At 48.5% G+C, this 16,791-nt stretch overlaps 1 protein-coding gene across 1 annotated transcript in view; it reads right to left on the bottom strand.

Annotated features, from left to right (window-relative positions):
• LOC119457583 (exostosin-1b) overlaps positions 1–16,791 on the bottom strand; it is a 182,224-nt gene that overhangs the window by 52,260 nt on the left and 113,173 nt on the right. The window contains exon 3 of the mRNA XM_037719198.2: positions 1,003–1,324. Within this exon, the coding sequence (XP_037575126.2) occupies positions 1,003–1,324 (322 nt within the window). The remainder of the gene's footprint in view (positions 1–1,002; positions 1,325–16,791) is intronic.

Genomic DNA, 16,791 nt, shown 5'->3' with positions numbered 1-16,791 from the left:
CAGAGCGACGCTCCGCTCCGCGTTATCAATCGTATCAGCCGGCCGTGAACAGCGGACAATAAGAGTGGCATATCCTCCTGACGTGAACACAGCTATATGGGGCATAATCACTACTCAAATTGGTTTTTATTGCCTACTGTTATGTTATGGAGGGGAAAACAATTTTTACAATTTAAATACCACGGTGAAATGCCAAAAGATGCGTCTCCATGTACGTGAAAAAAATAAAAAATAACTATCTCCATCACCTCCTCATGTTGCTATGGCAAAAACTGCATTTCACTGCCTAAGCGCGCAGAGATGAAGATGGAACTACGCCATGTTGCTGCCGCGTCCGGTATTTTCACGCAATCTCAGCGATTTCGAAACACACCTCAAGGTTGCTCTCGGCCGTCTGGGACGACACAGAGGTCTAGATCAATTGAGTGTCAAATTCCTCGAAAGCGGTTGACAAGAGTATGAGTAAACCCACTTCTTTACAGTTACACATGCACAGTAGTTAATACCCAGAATGAATATTTTGCGTAATCACTTCCGAGTGAATGTCAAAAAAGTTGAAGGCAATGTGCAACGCATTGTGCAAGGGGTGTTATTATAGGAAGATATATAGAATCGAGCGAAAGGCATCGCTACAAAATGGCAGCCCTCGCGCGTGCGTTATGCCCCGCTGGTTTGCAGGTCTACAGACCGGCGAGTGTCTTCTTTCTACTCGGCGCGGGCAGAACCAACACCACCTCGATACCACAAGGCCTGTTCACTCCGATCCACGACGTCACGCAACCTGGCCCGAAATTTCCATTACCAAGGCTGGCGTGACAAAAGCGGTGACGTCAAAATCACCGTTGCTTACTCGGCAGCATCCCCGTTAGATTCTACGGCAGTCGGGCCAGGTGTAGCATGACGTCATGGGTCGGAGTGAAGAGGCCTTACGCTATCAGGTGGTGTTCGTTCAACGCGACGCCGCTCTAGCTAGCGGGAGAGAGAGAGCATCTTCTCCCTCACCTGGAGCACGGTGAGCACGATCTTGTCCACCGACGAGAAGTACGTCTCCCAGAGGAGCTGGCTGCGCTGCCGCATGGCGTGAACCCGGCGCCGGGGCATCGAGCGCAGGGTGTCGGGCACCTGCAGCAGCAGCCGCTCGTCGGCGCGCAGCGCGGCCCCTTCCCAGCGCAGCGACTCGCCGAAGGGCAGCTCCCAGCCGTTGGCCAGCAGCACGGGCACGCAGCCCGCCTGCAGGGACTCCAGGAAGCGGAAGGAGCCCAGCCGACGGCCCCGGGGGACCAGGCAGAACGTGGCGTTCTCCATCAGCGAGCCGTAGTCGTACCTGCACATAGAAGAGACATGCGCGCTTGTTTCAGGAGGTGCGCGGGGCAAAGTATATATTACAGTGGAATCTCGTTGATACGATTCTGCGTAATACGTTTTTCGGGATAATAGTCTTTTTAAAATATATTTCCCGATAATACGATTTTGCTGGATAATACGTCGGATAATACGATTTTCGGATGATACGCTTTATTTTTCGGTTTCCGTGAAGATCGTATCAAACGAGATTCCACTGTGTATGCTCCATTTCATACTTAGGCGTGCAACGCGGTGGAAGTTACGCAAAGGAGTTCGGTCATCAAAGTGTACCACTTCGAGCGTTGCCCCGACGAGCTGGGAAAAAAAAAAAAAAAAAAACGACACGGAAAACAACGAAAAGCAAAATTATAAAACAAATTCAGTTCAATTTACTGTTGCCTCCATATGTACATACGGATAAGTTTTACGGTCAGCCCAAGCACAAAGCGCTTGTTCACTGACCAGGCAGTTGGCGAAGCATCGCCTGTAGTGAAGGCACATAACAGTTTACGAACTCATGCTCTCGCCATGTACAATACTGAAAACTTCATAAAAATACGCAGTACTCCGTTCTATTATAATAAATAAGATAAGCAAACCAATATTGCCACAGACTATTTCTAACAAGGAAATACAAAAAAGAAAACGAACAATTACGAAAACTGCGAAAGTTACAACTGTTTCCTCCTTTTTGCACGCACGTGCGCATTTCGCAAAGTCTTGGCGCCTACTTTCCTATATTTTTCACCATACCGCGTCTTCGTGAAAAGCTGAGCACAACTTCCTTAAAATCGTTAAATAGAGCGGGTGTGTAGTAATTCTTCCTGGAATCTAAAAAAAAAAAAAACACATTAGCAGCCATATAACACAGTTCGTTCATACTTAAGGAATATACAATTTCGCACATTCATTAACGAGCCTAAATAAAGAACAGTTCCGCATAATTGCTGTAAATAGAAAGAATTATTATTATGTTTTTTTTTTCTTTTTTTTTGTGCGAGCACAGCCACTGCACTAAGTCCTGCTATAGCCTCACCCCAGCGTTGCACGCGACGAACCAAGCGCGAAAGAGGAAAACCATAGGACGTGTTGTCGTAATTACCTCTCACGGCCCTTGGAGTCCTGGAAAGAAACCTATTAAACGGCAACAGCGGCTAATTTATGTAGGCGAAAATTTGTATCCCGAATTCCGGCCCCGCGGGGCGGGATAAAAATGGCGATTTTAGAAACATTCGCGTCAGCGTTTCTCTAAACTTCGCACACATATGCGCCTTTCTCCAAACCGCGCAGATAAACGCGCATAAAATTGGCCTTAAAGTATGACCAGACGGGAATGAGACATCGTTTAATTAGGGCTTTGTAAGCGAGCACTCCCTCTCGCTAGCACGTTACTCTGCAAGAGCAATTTACTGCCGCTCTTTGTATACATTCACATGAGCAAACTGCACGGGTATAATGTAGAGGATGTACTCATAAGGCAGAAGATGAGCCCTACGCCAAGATCCGCGCATCAGAGCTTGACACCGTCTCCCCCCCTTCTTTTTGCACGCACGTGCGCATTTCGCAACTCTTGGCGCGTATACTTTCTCGTTATTCCCGAAGGAGTGTATAAGCGGCGCGCGCCGGTGCCCTGGGGAAATAATTAATCCCGACGCTCGTATAAGAACTCCGCGCGTTCATGAGTCGTGCACCACCGACACTGCCGCATGCAGGCCCGCCTCGCAATGACCATGCAGCGCTGTTATAAGCTCACGAGGCGCGCCGAAGCATCGTGGGGCCGTGTTACGTAAGGATTCGTTTCGTATCAACTAAGGGTGCGCGATTAATGTCCGAATACGAATTCGAAAAATCGATTCGACTCGAGAATTCACTCTTCTGCTCCGAAAGGAGACAATGTGGCGTTAAGTGTATGCCGTTCTGTACGGTACAACTGTGATGTTACAGGTTTCGGTGTCGAAACCCACATATTCCGCACCCAGGGGGCGCTGTTTGTAACTACGCCCGCGTATATAAGGAGCTGTCTCCGTTACTAAAGAGTTCTTCGCCTCGGTACCTGTCTGCGTCTGCGTCAGTTGCTCGGCCGCCGTCCCGGCAGGCCCCCGCGTTTCCCGCGTGCCCGGCGTGACATCCATGGCCGCCACGCCGATACAACAATAACCAGGGCAGCAGTCGCAAAAGGATATGCGCGAGATCGTCACTGTAGTGTGACATTTCTTGAAATTCAGGGTCATTTTCGCGCGGCCTATCTTATGAAGATAACGTCGCGTGAACGCCACCTCCAACCCTCAGTCATGTGCATACAGTCGAACCCGGATATATCAAAACCAGATATAACGAATTATTGTGTATAACGAACCACAGTAAAATCCCCTTGAAAGAAATCTGTATAAAATTTGTATTTTATATATCGAATTACCTACACATCGAACTTTTTGTGATCTTTTTTCAGATTCGATGTATCCGGGTTCGACGTAGTACATTAGTATGACTTCGTTTTGCTTGGCGAGGAATCCTGAACGTTAGGTATGCATGGGCCTAGCATGAAAAGATGTCATATCTATCCCTCTGTACCTCTACCACGTGACCAGCTGTGGACACTTTACACACACTTTTTTCCACGTTGAGCCTACATTTTAATGCTAACGCATTAACCTAACGCATTAAAATGTAGGCTCAAATGTAGGCTCAATTTAATGCAGACCCAATTTAATGTAGACGCCAAGTCTACATTAAATGTAGAATCAAAGTGGAAAAGCTAACACATTAAAATGTATAGGCTCTACGCACCGCAGGCAATAGGAGTACCGTAACATTGTGTCTGGGGAGGGCAATGCTTACCGAGTTGGCATCGTATGCGTCGGCCGGTATATACAGTTTTAAACGAAATAACGCGTTATGTAAATGCAACAAACTCTGCAATGATTATAATGCATGTGCGCAGAATCTTACTGCCTTCTGCGTCTCGGAAAAACAAACAAACGATTGCTCGGAAAATTAGGCCAATGAAAGCGGATAAACGGGAATAAAAACAAAGCCACACGAACATCCGGAGCCCCAAAACACGAAATTTAGACAAATCCATGCACTACGCATCAAACCTCATGCTTGCTGAATGATCGCGCGCGCGGCCAGAGCTTCCTCTAGTAAATTGTAGAAGGAAACCATTATTGTTTTAACAGCAGGTTTAGGTATGGGTTCGTATTATCGGATCGAACGTAAATCAGCACGTTTGGGTGCGCCGTCTATACAGGCGAAACGAGGAGGCTGCATGCACAACGCTGACGAGGTAGATAAGGCGAGTGGCCTCTCTTCCTAATTGACAAGCCACAAGCTTGCACAACACTGTAAAGGTTTAGCGAGATAAGGCGCGGTACACGGGAGGAAGGAATAACCAGCCATCTTCTTAACGCACCACAGCTCGACGTAGACAAGCTCGAAGGAAGGGCCCCTACATGAAGCCAAGGAGGGGTGCAGGGCCGCATTCGAGCTAATGCAAGCATACAGTACGTTCTTGCATAAAAGAAGAAGAAGTGAGGCAAGAGAGATGTATAAGCCGGAGGGAGTGACATGCAGACCGCCTCCCGTGCAAGTCTGAGAAGGGGGAGAGGGGGGGGGGGAGGGGTGGAAGAAAACTAATTGGATCCGCTCGGGGGTCCCCCCTCTCTTTGTATCCCTGGTTCTTCCCGTTCCTTTCGTTATGCGGGAGCTCTTTGCGTAAAAGGCAGCGCGAGACTTTGAAACGGGAGTTCTTCGTCAAAGCAGTCGGAAGAATAGATCCGAGTGTTCCGTTTCGAGTTCTGCAAGGATAACTCGAACCACTAACAAAGCACAGGCGAGCATACAAAGCGAGTTAAATGAAGATTTTATTTTTATTTTTTATTTTTTTATGCAGGACAAAGAAATATCTAGGCCCCTGCCGTAATTTGTAGCGACATACTGCCTAGTTACAGGCGGAAGAAAAAAAAAAGAAAGAAAGAAATAGTCAGGACACGTGCACAGATAATTAGGCTAATTATAAAAAACATGCTAATTACCTTTTTTATCGTTTCATTTTAGATGACACGTTGCAATTCACGTTGTAATTGCGAAATGTAAGCCGACCAGTAGTGAAGTCAAGTCTACATAATAGAAATCCCAAGGGTTTCGGGCACCGCATTCGAGGTACCAGCTCCCCAAATCTGCTAGAATATGGATTTGACGTTCCTGATAAGACTAATCCCAATCTGCAAGGGCGAAGCTTTTGGGAAATTGTCAAATGGGACATCAATGCATTTAATGATATACTAACTACCAGAAATAATCGACAGCTTACAGAATGTGTTACTGTTGCAGTATCTGCATGAAACGGGCCTGCATGCTTATATTTCATTTCATACTGAAATTATGCCGCGTGGCAACCCAAGCGAAAAAAAAAGGTAGAGAGAGAGAGAGGGAAGAAAGAAGCAGTAAGTGTCCCCACAAGCGTGCTGAGCTCAACGGGTCCACTGGGAAGCTATCGCTTGACTTCGACAACCGTCCTCCGACTGTTTCTGCCCCGTTTTCCTAATCTCTTCTTCTCCCTCTTTTTCTCTTTCTTTTTTTTTTTTGTTTGCTTGGCCCCAGTATGTGACCCACTCGTTTGTCGAAGTCTTGACGTCGAAGTCTTCATCCTTGTTGTCTCGATGCAGACACCTCGCCCTAGTATGAAGTGGTATGAAAATCACGACATAGTAGCGCGTCTTGTCCTCTGGAACTCGGCAACGGTGCTTCTCAGCCTTGCTCGAAAGACCGTCTCCCAACTGGCATTGCGAACCGCTCGATGGTCTTCGCTTAGAGACGGAATATGCGTACCTCGCAGTAGAGCTACAGAGTGAATGCCCGAGGACTCCAAGCGAAACTAATTTTCTGGGCTCAGCTCGAGCCCGTAAACGAGTTAAAAACGAGGACGACGGATGCGAGGACAAAAAAAGTCGCGAAACGCAAGCTTATATTTTCGCAGAATATTCCTTCTCCGCACGCCTCGAGGCTTCCGTGGCAAAAGCTGCCGCCCAGGGCACGTGAGCGCGGCTTTTGTATGCATCGCTTTTTCTTTTCTATTTTTCTTAATTTTCTCTCTTTAGCTTGCTTGCAATCCCTTGACGTTGATGAATAGCAGAGACGTCAAACTTTCCAAGCGAAAGAAAACAAAAAGGCGGGAAATAAAACGAGAAAGAGAGAGGGGGAGAGTACAGACAAACGGCGACGCACAAGATTTGAGAAAGAGGCGAAAAAAACTCTATCGGCGAAGGACAGCGAACATGTTATCACGAATAGAAGCTAAGAACGTTTTGAAGTTGGCAGCAACGCTGTATAATCTTGAATCACGCGGTACGGGAAAGAACACCAGCTAATTCGACTATAGCGGGTCTCGCAAGGCGTTAATCTTCTCGTTTAGAATATAATATTTAGAATATTTGCGAGGAAGTCGAACGCTGTAAAGGCACAGGGCTATACATCATCGTGGTTTCGCCGAAACAATTTATTATAGCGTCACAAGCGCCGACATTTCGGAACATTATGCCGTGAAGAGAATAAATGGAGGCCTAGCCAGGAAGGAACGCCTTCGACACACGGCGACGAAGTCCGACTTGTCGAACACGAACACTTCGTTACACACACGTTAATGCAAACTAATGAGTGTATTAAATTAAGCCGTCTAATGAAATCTATAAATCATAGAACCACGGTCATAACTCACTTCGTCGTGTGTTTAACCGTTAAAAAAGGGGGGGGGGGGGTTTCTCGGTATGACTGTATTACAGAAATCTAAAACCTACCGAGACATCTCGCCGAGGTGGTTTTTTTTTTTTTTTCCCCTTCCCTCCCACTCGGTTTATTGATACGTTTGCTCGACGTGCCTAAATTGCGACCCAGTCTACAGGAACAGCGCGCGTCTCGGCTGAGCGCGAGAAAATTGATTACAAGCAGCACAGCGCGGCGGTTAACTAACGAGCCAGCCTCGAGCCGTGCCATTTATTAAGACGGAGTATCCAAGGGGAACCCGCGTGGGGGCTCGATGAAGGTGCAGATCGTTACAGAATCGGCCCCCAATTTTTCGCAGCCATGCCGCGTCAGCCAGCAGTGGGTGAGAGAGAGAACACAACACACGCAGTGAAGTGTGTGAGTGTGTGTGTGTGCTGCCCTCCTTCCCTTTACCAACCCCCTTTCTCGCCCGCTCCAAGACCAAAGGCGCTCGAACGACCGGAGGCGATCGACGCGTCGAGGAGGCAGTAAACGTCGGCGAGTTAACGAACTGCACCCGTTAGCACCGGCTCTCGTTATATACGTGTATAGTGGCAACGGATGGCAGCAGAGCTCGCACGGCGTGTTTCGGGAAGCGACGCTAATAGGATGAGGCGAATTATCGGACGCGAAAAAGCTCGGAGGGGAGGCTGCCAGCTGAGCGGAGAGCTATAGGCGGGGCATAACGGGCACGCACTCGCTAGCAGCCGCACGGAACAGTGATACATAAAGGCTGTGCTCCAATTAACACTCGCCGTATACAGACGGCTATACACACAAACAAAAAGGCGCGGTACGTAACGGGAATACACGCGTAGGGAGGGACGCCGCGGCGGACGTGAAATGGAATACATGACCGGCTGCGTACCAAGCCAATACTAGCCGTATAGACGCGGCTACACGTAGACAGCGAAGCGGACAACGACCATCTTAGGTCTCGCTCCAGTTATGAAAAGGCCGGTATAAGCAAGGTATAACTTCGCGAAGACAGCAACGAAGTGAAAAAAAAAAAAAAAAAAAAAAAAAAACGATGCGGGCTATACACATTTGCCTCTCCAAACCATGATGGAGGCTGAGAAAGAATGCTATAGGAAACTCGACGACAAGGTCAACCTGCGCGGGAGGAAACGTATGCCACGCTTTATTACGCGCATTCAATGTATAAGCTATACGTTGCGTTCTTGCCTATACGTTGTGTCCTTCATATATGTTCACACACGCAAAGTATAGACGATAATACGCGCTTTCTTAGTGTTCGCGGCTCACGAGGTTCTTCTCTTCGAACCGAGGTGACGTCGAATCGCAGAGAGGCCGCCTTCCGGACGCGTTCCATTGCTCGGGCTCGAAGCTGCCTTCCCAGCAGTCACTGTCGAGCAAATGCGGTGTGTGACCTTTACAACGAAGTGATCTGTATAACGAATGATTTCGGAAGCCCCAAGCACTTCGTTACAAAGGCGTTCGACTGTATGAACGGGCGGGACAGAAAGAGATAGAGAAGGGGGGGGGGGGGGGCTTATTCCTTTCGTTGCTCAGCGCGTCGAATCGAGTCGCGCGTCGGGTCGAGTCGCGTGTCGAATTGAGTCGGCAGCGATGCGAAACCGGCGCCTTGCACAGAGGCGACACTGCGAAGAAGCGCGTCCCGAGAAAGTTAAAGGGCAATGACGCCGTATTCGTTAGTGGCAATTTTTGTTTGTTTGTTTGTTCGAGAGCGAAAGTTTCATTTTTAGAGCGAAAATTATCATTCTCTAGAGCCACCATTCCTTCGCGATATCCGGAACGTTATGACTAACGGGACAAAGAAGACAAAAGATTGGAACAGCGATCTGCCTACCTTCCTGGCCCCACTGTAGACTCAGCTCTTTTCGTTCTAAATAGCCGTGCACCAATCTATTATAGCCAGACAACGAACTTTCTTGAACGTCCCATATCCTGCATTTGCCACAAGGCCTTTCTGGACCTGAGAGCAACGGCGTGTAGTGTCGTAGACAAATAATTTGCGTGCACAATGTGTACATACGTGTCTCTACAATTTACCATTTTCCTGTACTTTGCCGCCGAAATACAAGCTACGCAGAAGATTTTTGTGCTGTGCGAATGGCGCTCCTGTGCCTCTAACAAGTTGAAAGCGAGCACAAAGTAAGACGAGGGGGGGGAGAAAGGCAACAGCGTAACTTTAGAAAGGACACACCTGCCTTAATTTCTCGTGCGCATTATATATTCGCGTTCATATTTAAGTTCCAAGCGCGTATATACTATCACCAAGGAAGTAACTCGAGCTACAGTAGGGCTGTCATGCTGGGAGACTGAGCAGCGCGCTAAAATGACAAGAACAGACACAAGTATATGCTCAGTGTCTCAGTAAACCGAAACTCGCCCAACAGCGCACTTCGCTCGCAACCCGTTGCGTTCGTCGGTTACACTTACACCGATGCTCAACGGTCACTCTTGGTATATACCTGGCGCGTTGGTGCGCGCGCACGTGGCCAGCCACACACTCACGCACACACGTACCTTAAGCACGCCCACCGGCAATGGGACAAGCTGGCGCCACAGCGGCGCACGGCCGCCGGCTCGTTAGCTAACGAAGCAGCGCGCGACGAAGCGGGCCCCCATCGCCTTGCGTGCCTCGAGACCGCCAGCGCGCGCCAGCCGGCGCGCAACGCTCGAGCGCGCATCGATCGTCCATGGGGGTGCGCGGCCTCGCGCAGTGCCTGCCGCCGGAATCAGTCAAGTTTGTTCGCCGCTAAACGCACCGCCGCGCCGAGTTTGCTATACTTCTTGCAACAAATAATCATCATCATCAGCCTATATTTATGTCCACTGCAGGACGAAGGCCTCTCCCTGCGATCTCCAATTACCCCTGTCTTGTGTATAGCTGATTCCAACCTTGCGCGTGCAAATTTCCTAACTACATCACCCCACCTAGTTTTCTGCCGTCTTCGACTGCGCTTCCCTTCTCTTGGTATCCATTCTCTAACTCTAATGGTTCACCGGTTATCCACCGTACGCATTACATGGACTGCCCAGCTCCATTTTTTCCCTCTTAATGTCAACTAGAATATCGGCTATCCCCGTTTGCTCTCTGATCCACACCGCTCTCTTCCTGTCCCTTAGCGTTAGGCCTAACAATTTTTGTTCCATCGCTCTTTGTGCGGTCCTTAACTTGTTCTCGAGCTTCTTTGTTAACCTCCAAGTTTTTGCCCCATATGTTAGCACCGGTAGAATGCAATGATTGTACACTTTTCTTAACAACGACGCTGGTAAGCTCCCAGTCAGGATTTGGTAATGCCTGCTGTATGCACTCCAACCCAATTTTATTCTCCTGTAAATCTCTTTCTCATGATCAGGGTCCCCTGTGAGTAATTGACCTATAGATAAACTTCTTGCAACACACACACACACACACACACACACACACACACACACACACACACACACACACACACACACACACACACACACACACACACACACACACACACACACACACACACAATATATATATATATATATATATATATATATATATATATATACAAAACGGGCAGCCACAGATAATCAAGAATTTGGCCTTTTCACCAACACGGCGTCGCATTTCGTATACGTTGTTCAACCGGAGGAAATACGCTGAAACGGTATACCGCAGACGACCAAAATTGCCAGTGCGAGACATCGCCCTTTCCTCTATAAAAAATAGAGAGAAGGCGGCATTCCAGCGTTTCCTTAAAGTCGTCAACAGAATGCACTAAGTCTTTATATATCGGCAATGTGCGAAGTCTCGTTCACACAATGCCCTAGAAGAGAAAAATGAGCAATGCGTGGGCGAGAGGAGCACCCGGGCGACGATCACGTGCTCGTGGTGTGACCGCAGGGTTGAAGAAGTTCAACAGGCGGCGCGCCGCGGTCACGCGGGCTGCTGGCAGGACGATCGTGTGCCAGACACAACAAGGAGTATCTCTGACGTCAGAATGTGCGCCGGGCGGCGCGTCTAGCAGGAGCAGAGACAACCCCCGCGGTAACAAAGTGATATAAAACGCCCTTTAATGCATTTGCCCCGCGGAGAGGTCATTCTAATTCGAGCGTTTTGAAGAGCAGCGGTATAGCAACAGCAAATAAGAGCAACGACTGCGAACACGGCAAAAAACGAATCGCACAACCGCCTCTGAGATGATGCAAGTCCGCCCTTCTGCGTATATTTATCTCCAAAGATGCGCCTACTTTTAACCTGGTATGTTACGTGGAAAAAAAAAAAAAAAATTTTTCGCTAAGCCCGGCCCACATGGAGCATTTTCTTGCGAAAATCTGGCGAACGGCCGCGCGCGGCGTTGGCGGCCGGCGGCTTCGCCGGCGGCCGGCGGCTTGAATCAAGGTGGGCTAAATATTTTCGCCGGCATCCGCCGTCGCCGGAGCGGCGACGCTAACTTCCGGCCGCCACATTTGACTTGGCTACGCCAAAGACAGTCTGTCGGTGTTCTCCAGGCGCGCAATGCCACCCAGAGTTAATATTAGCTGGGCGTTTTCTGCGATAGCCTCCCGAGTGACTGGGACGGATGTTTGCAGAACGCACAAAGAGACCGCGGTCCGCTACGGAATACTGTACCGCTTTCCAAGTGCCACTTATAAGTCCTGACAGATCAAATGACATTAAACCTAGTATGTTACATAAAAAATGGTATTGCAGAAAAAAATTTTTTCACTGCATTTTACTAACGCTTTTACATGTCACTGTTAGATGCCAGACGCCGCATCTTGGTTTATGTTTTTATATGGTAAAAAACTGCTTCTCTTTGCGTAAAAGGCGAAGAGATGCAACATCGTGGAGCACGTTGCCACGTTGGTCGACGCTGCCATCCGGGATTGTCACGTAATTTCGCGGTTATTCGAAACGCCACTTCAAGGTTGCTTTTCGTCGTCTGCGACGACACATTGGTGCATCGATCGGTGCCGAGTTGATGTGAATTTTTGCCGAAAGCTGGCGGCAAGAATATGATAAAGTCCCACAAACGTCTTATCCCCAACGATGTGTGGTACGTATATTTTAGGCCCACATATGCATAACGATATTCTAAATGACATAAAGAGGAAAAATGGAGCTGGGCAGGCCATGTAATGCGTAGGATGGATAACCGGTGGACCATTAGAGTTACAGAATGGATACCAAGAGAAGGAAGCGCAGTCGAGGACGGCAGAAAACTAGGTGGGGTGATGAAGTTAGGAAATTTGCAGGCGCATGTTGGAACCAGCTAGCAGCAAGACAGGGGTAATTGGAGATCGCAGGGATAGGGCTTCGTCCTGCAGTGGACATAAATATAGGCTGATGATGATGATGATGGTGGTGATGATGATGATGATGATGATGATGCATAACGAGTGTGTGACAAGTCAATGCGGTCCGCATTATAGACGCTCTAACGGCTTTGCAAGAACTTTTTTATCTCCACGGTGTCGTTATAGCATCAGAGTTAGGAATATAGTTTTTTTTAGTAATATTTGTCATTACTTACACGTTATCATATAAACGCCTTTGTTCGGGTTTTCTCGAGCGCCTACTAAAGGTATAGAAAAGGAAACTAAAACGCTGTTTCCGACATTTTATTAGATTCCGACTTTCTTCAATCCATCAAAACCAATTGAGCAGTTGCGCAGTGAGCGAGTATACTTATACCCTCAGTGCGTATTTGAAAAGAGAAATCTGGGTAGGGCCACAGCTGCAGAGTGTATACGCTGCGGCCACTTCATAGCACAACGCCAGCGAGAAGCTATACCAAAGCGTCGCCTTTCTTTTTTTCTTTTATTTAAATAGCGGTATCGCAGGCCCACCCGACGCGTTGCGTGTTTCCTGGCGCTTGTCGGCTTCCTTCGGAGCACGCCCCACCGCGTCTCGAGGATCAGGGAAGGCACCAGAGCGGACCGGACAGGCCAACTCGACGTCGGCGGCTCCTCCTTTCGACCCGACACGCTAAGCTGCCCTGCCGAGTGCAGGAAGACAGCGCGCGATTCCGCACCGCTGGAAGCCGGACAAGCGGAAGTGACGACGAGTTTTCTCCAAGACTCCGCCACACTCCTCCCCGCGAGAAACTTCGCGATCTAAACGAGTCGTGGCTCCTTGGGAGTTTGGGGATGCTCAATGACGCGACGCGTGAAGCCTATTCGCTGACGCATACGAGAGTTGGCAGCGCGGACAAGTCGTCAGAAAGGGCCGCGAGAAGAGATAGAGGAAAGATAGAGAGAGAGAGAGAGAGAGAGATAAACAGAGAGGTTAACTAGATATTGTACACTATACATGTGAAGAGTGAGCTGGAGGAGTGAAAGAGAAAGAGAGGACCGGAATTAACGTCACTCACGCGCACTATAGACATGGCGCAGCGTGTCTGTACAGACGAGTGCTAAGACCTTCAGCTGTTGTATATAAGGCCTCAGGTAGCTTTCTGGGCTGACGAGCTGGGTGAGGCCAGGCTCCCAGGACCTTCGGTTTCGTGAAAGGCCTATCGTGTCTAGTCTGCAAGACTATAGACTGCGAGAAAGATTCCTTCGCAGCTGTGGCCAATCACTGTCACGGAAGAAAAACCCCGACGCATCTGTAGTTTTCTCTCTCTCTCTCTCTTTTTTCTTCGGACGGTGGGCGCTGACTTACCGAGGCAACGTTGATTATCCGAGGATCGTGATACAACGACGCGCCTAGAAGACCGATTAGCTAAGTATTATGACACACTCGAAGCCGTTATTGTGTGCGTCCCTACACGGTAGCGGGTGGATACGGATGGATGGTCGCTGCAAATATTTGAGAACAGCGACATCGTGACCTATGATGATGATGATGCCAAGGCAGCCACCAATTCTGGGTCCAGGAAGACGCCTACACCATGAAAGTCTGGTAATTAAATGAACGTACGTATTTTACATACCTAACGCGTTTCGATCGTGCTGAAGTCCATGAAACTCGAGAGAAAGATCGAGCGCTGTTACACTGCCCTTTTCAAGAACTCTTGGGCCGGTATTTTGTAGCGATGCGTTATGCTTTATTCTATACTCGTCTTATCATCCACCGCTCACGGCCGGCTGATACCGCTGATAACGTGAGCGGACCGTCGCTCTGACCACTGACCAAGCGCGAAAAGGCATTAGCATCGGAAAGGCATCGCTACGAAATGCCGGTCTTGATTTACCCTTTATTATTGCTTTTTTTAATTAAGGGATTTTACGTGCCAAAACCACGATCTGATTATGAGGCACGCCGTAGTGGGGGACTCCGGAAATTTGTATACCACCTGGGGTTCTTTAACGTGCACCTAAATCTAAGTACACGGGTGTTTTCGCATTTCGCCCCCATCGAAATGCGGCCGCCGTGGCCGGGATTCGACCCCGCGACCTCGTGCTCAGCAGCCCAACACCATATAGCCACTGAGCAACCACGGCGGGTCCTTTCCTATTGCCTACTGCGCTTCCTATACTCCATTTCATACATCAGGTGAAACGCTGTGGAGGCTAGGGATACGCCTTGCGGCGACTGGGTTCCCGCATAGAAATGGTTCGGTGTTTTTTGTATGACCATCTTCTTTATATAGGCTCAGTTCTGAATGAAAAAAAAAAAAGGTTTATTCCGTAGAAGCAAATAAACCATGTACTTATCTATAAGACTGCTAACGCGTCGTTTGAGATCAATCTGTTTTTCGTTGTTTTACTGTTTGTGTAGTTTATTTGCAGCCCACGCGGCAGCCTCACGAGCAAGCTCGCGCAAGCAAACGCTGCTGGCGCGCAGCGATGTAGAGAAGGAACGCGCGGAGTAACACATTTTGGCGACCGAACCACTTGAGTAGCTTCGACAGCATTGCACATGGTTTATGAAACGGAGTATATATAGTTCACTCTAGCTCGTAAAGTTGAATCCGGCTCCACTTAAACGGGGATCAAAACATCCCTCGTGGCAGACGCATTTCATTTCGTTTTCTTTTCAATCAAGCCTACTGGTCACGTCGCCTGAGGCAAGATGAACAAACCTTTGCCAGGTATAGGCCACTCTTTGTGACGTCACAACACGATACGATATCAGTGATGTACTACAGGCTGGGTTAGATCAACCAAAACAGTTTTATTTTATTATTATTATTATTTCTTTTTTTGACAAGGGAATTCGACCGCTGTGAAATTGGTGCCCAGCTCGACGTAAATGAATAAGTCCACGAATCGCACGCATCCTGACTCACACGATGGACACATGTGCATTATTCTGAACTGCAGAGCACCCGCAAGGTTCAGCGTCCCAATTTAGGAGGGGGAAAAAAAAAGAGAAAATAATAATAACATCGAGAGGTTGGAGTGACGCCAGTAATCGCCACCGCTTTCCAGGGAGAAGAGGGCATTCGACTGAAAAGGCCATTCTTCTGGGAATGAGACGTAGAGCTCCACAGTGAGCAATTCTGAGTTACACCGTTGCCCCGACCTACGCGCGCGCGGCGTGCGGCCGGCCCCTTATGAAAATGGCCACGACCTTTATGTTTCCTGTCTGTTTCCTTCTTGTGCCCTATGTGACCTTTATGTTTCCTTGCCCTTTATGTGACCTTGAGGAAACATACTTCGTGTGTACCGCATGTTTACTCATTCTTTCGTACGACTCGAGGAAGCAAACTGAATCTTTCCTGTAGGATGTGTCCTTTGTGTTTACGGCAGGATGTTACCTGTGTGTGCACTCTATGTTACCTGGCTGTGCACTCCCTCTAGTGCACATCGAGGTAACATAGAGTGCACACAGTAATTATCTGAACTTAACACATGCTACGGCTAGAACTATTATTTTATTATTATTAGAACCACTATTTTTCCTGGCGTATCCAGGAAAAATAATGGAGGGGGGGGGGGGGGGGGGGGGCTCGGTTTTTTCGGCCCTCGACTTCGTGAAGCTACCTTTCCTTTTCTGCTCTACGCAAATTACACGCTGAAATTCAAAACGTGCGGTCGCTGCTAAAAATGCCTGCTTTTTCAAAACTGCGAGTGATTGCTTTGTTGACATTAGCAGGGGTATAAATACGGCAGCGCGGATTCGGTAAATGCTTGCTTGGGCGCGCAACTGAATAATTTTTAATTGTCAGTTGGCTGAGTCGTTAAAGATGTGTACGGAGCGTGGCCTTATTTCTTTCTTTACGCGTGCATGCAAGGAGTACGCCTGTTTCACATCGACCGAAGCTTCAGCTGCCGCAGCAAGCCAGCCATCGCCACGTTTTGTCTTTATTCCCTACGCCACGAGGAAATATGGTGCCACCGATTCAAGATGACGTCACATATTCTCGAAAACGCGACACTTGGCGCCATTAGAAGCGTGAATATGGGCGGTGATCACGAATTTGTCATCGGTGGTTGTCGTAGCAGCCGAAGGCCGTCCGCCATTGCAAGCAGACGGAGCAGAGGTGCACGGGCTGCGCGCTGATTGGCTCATGTCCGCCAGCAATAGTTAGCGCATCGTTCGCCTAAAATTCCTGTATATGCGTTATAAAAAAGACTGCACACCCAGGCACTTTGAACTTAATAAATGCTGTTTAAATACCGGCCTTCTTTCCAGCTACAACTTCCTCCGCGCAACAAAATTAAATCTCGAAGGCCGTGCTTTTGCAAACTACATTTTCTAGAAGCGAATGTAGATCTCGGAGGCTACGTTCACTTGTTTACCGCAGTGTGGCGCTGCTGCAGTGTGAC

The sequence above is a fragment of the Dermacentor silvarum genome, chromosome 7 (genome assembly GCF_013339745.2).
Source record: "Dermacentor silvarum isolate Dsil-2018 chromosome 7, BIME_Dsil_1.4, whole genome shotgun sequence".
NCBI lineage: Eukaryota > Metazoa > Arthropoda > Arachnida > Ixodida > Ixodidae > Dermacentor > Dermacentor silvarum.
Note: the sequence above shows the minus strand (reverse complement) of the source record. Positions and strands in the feature narration are given on the sequence as shown.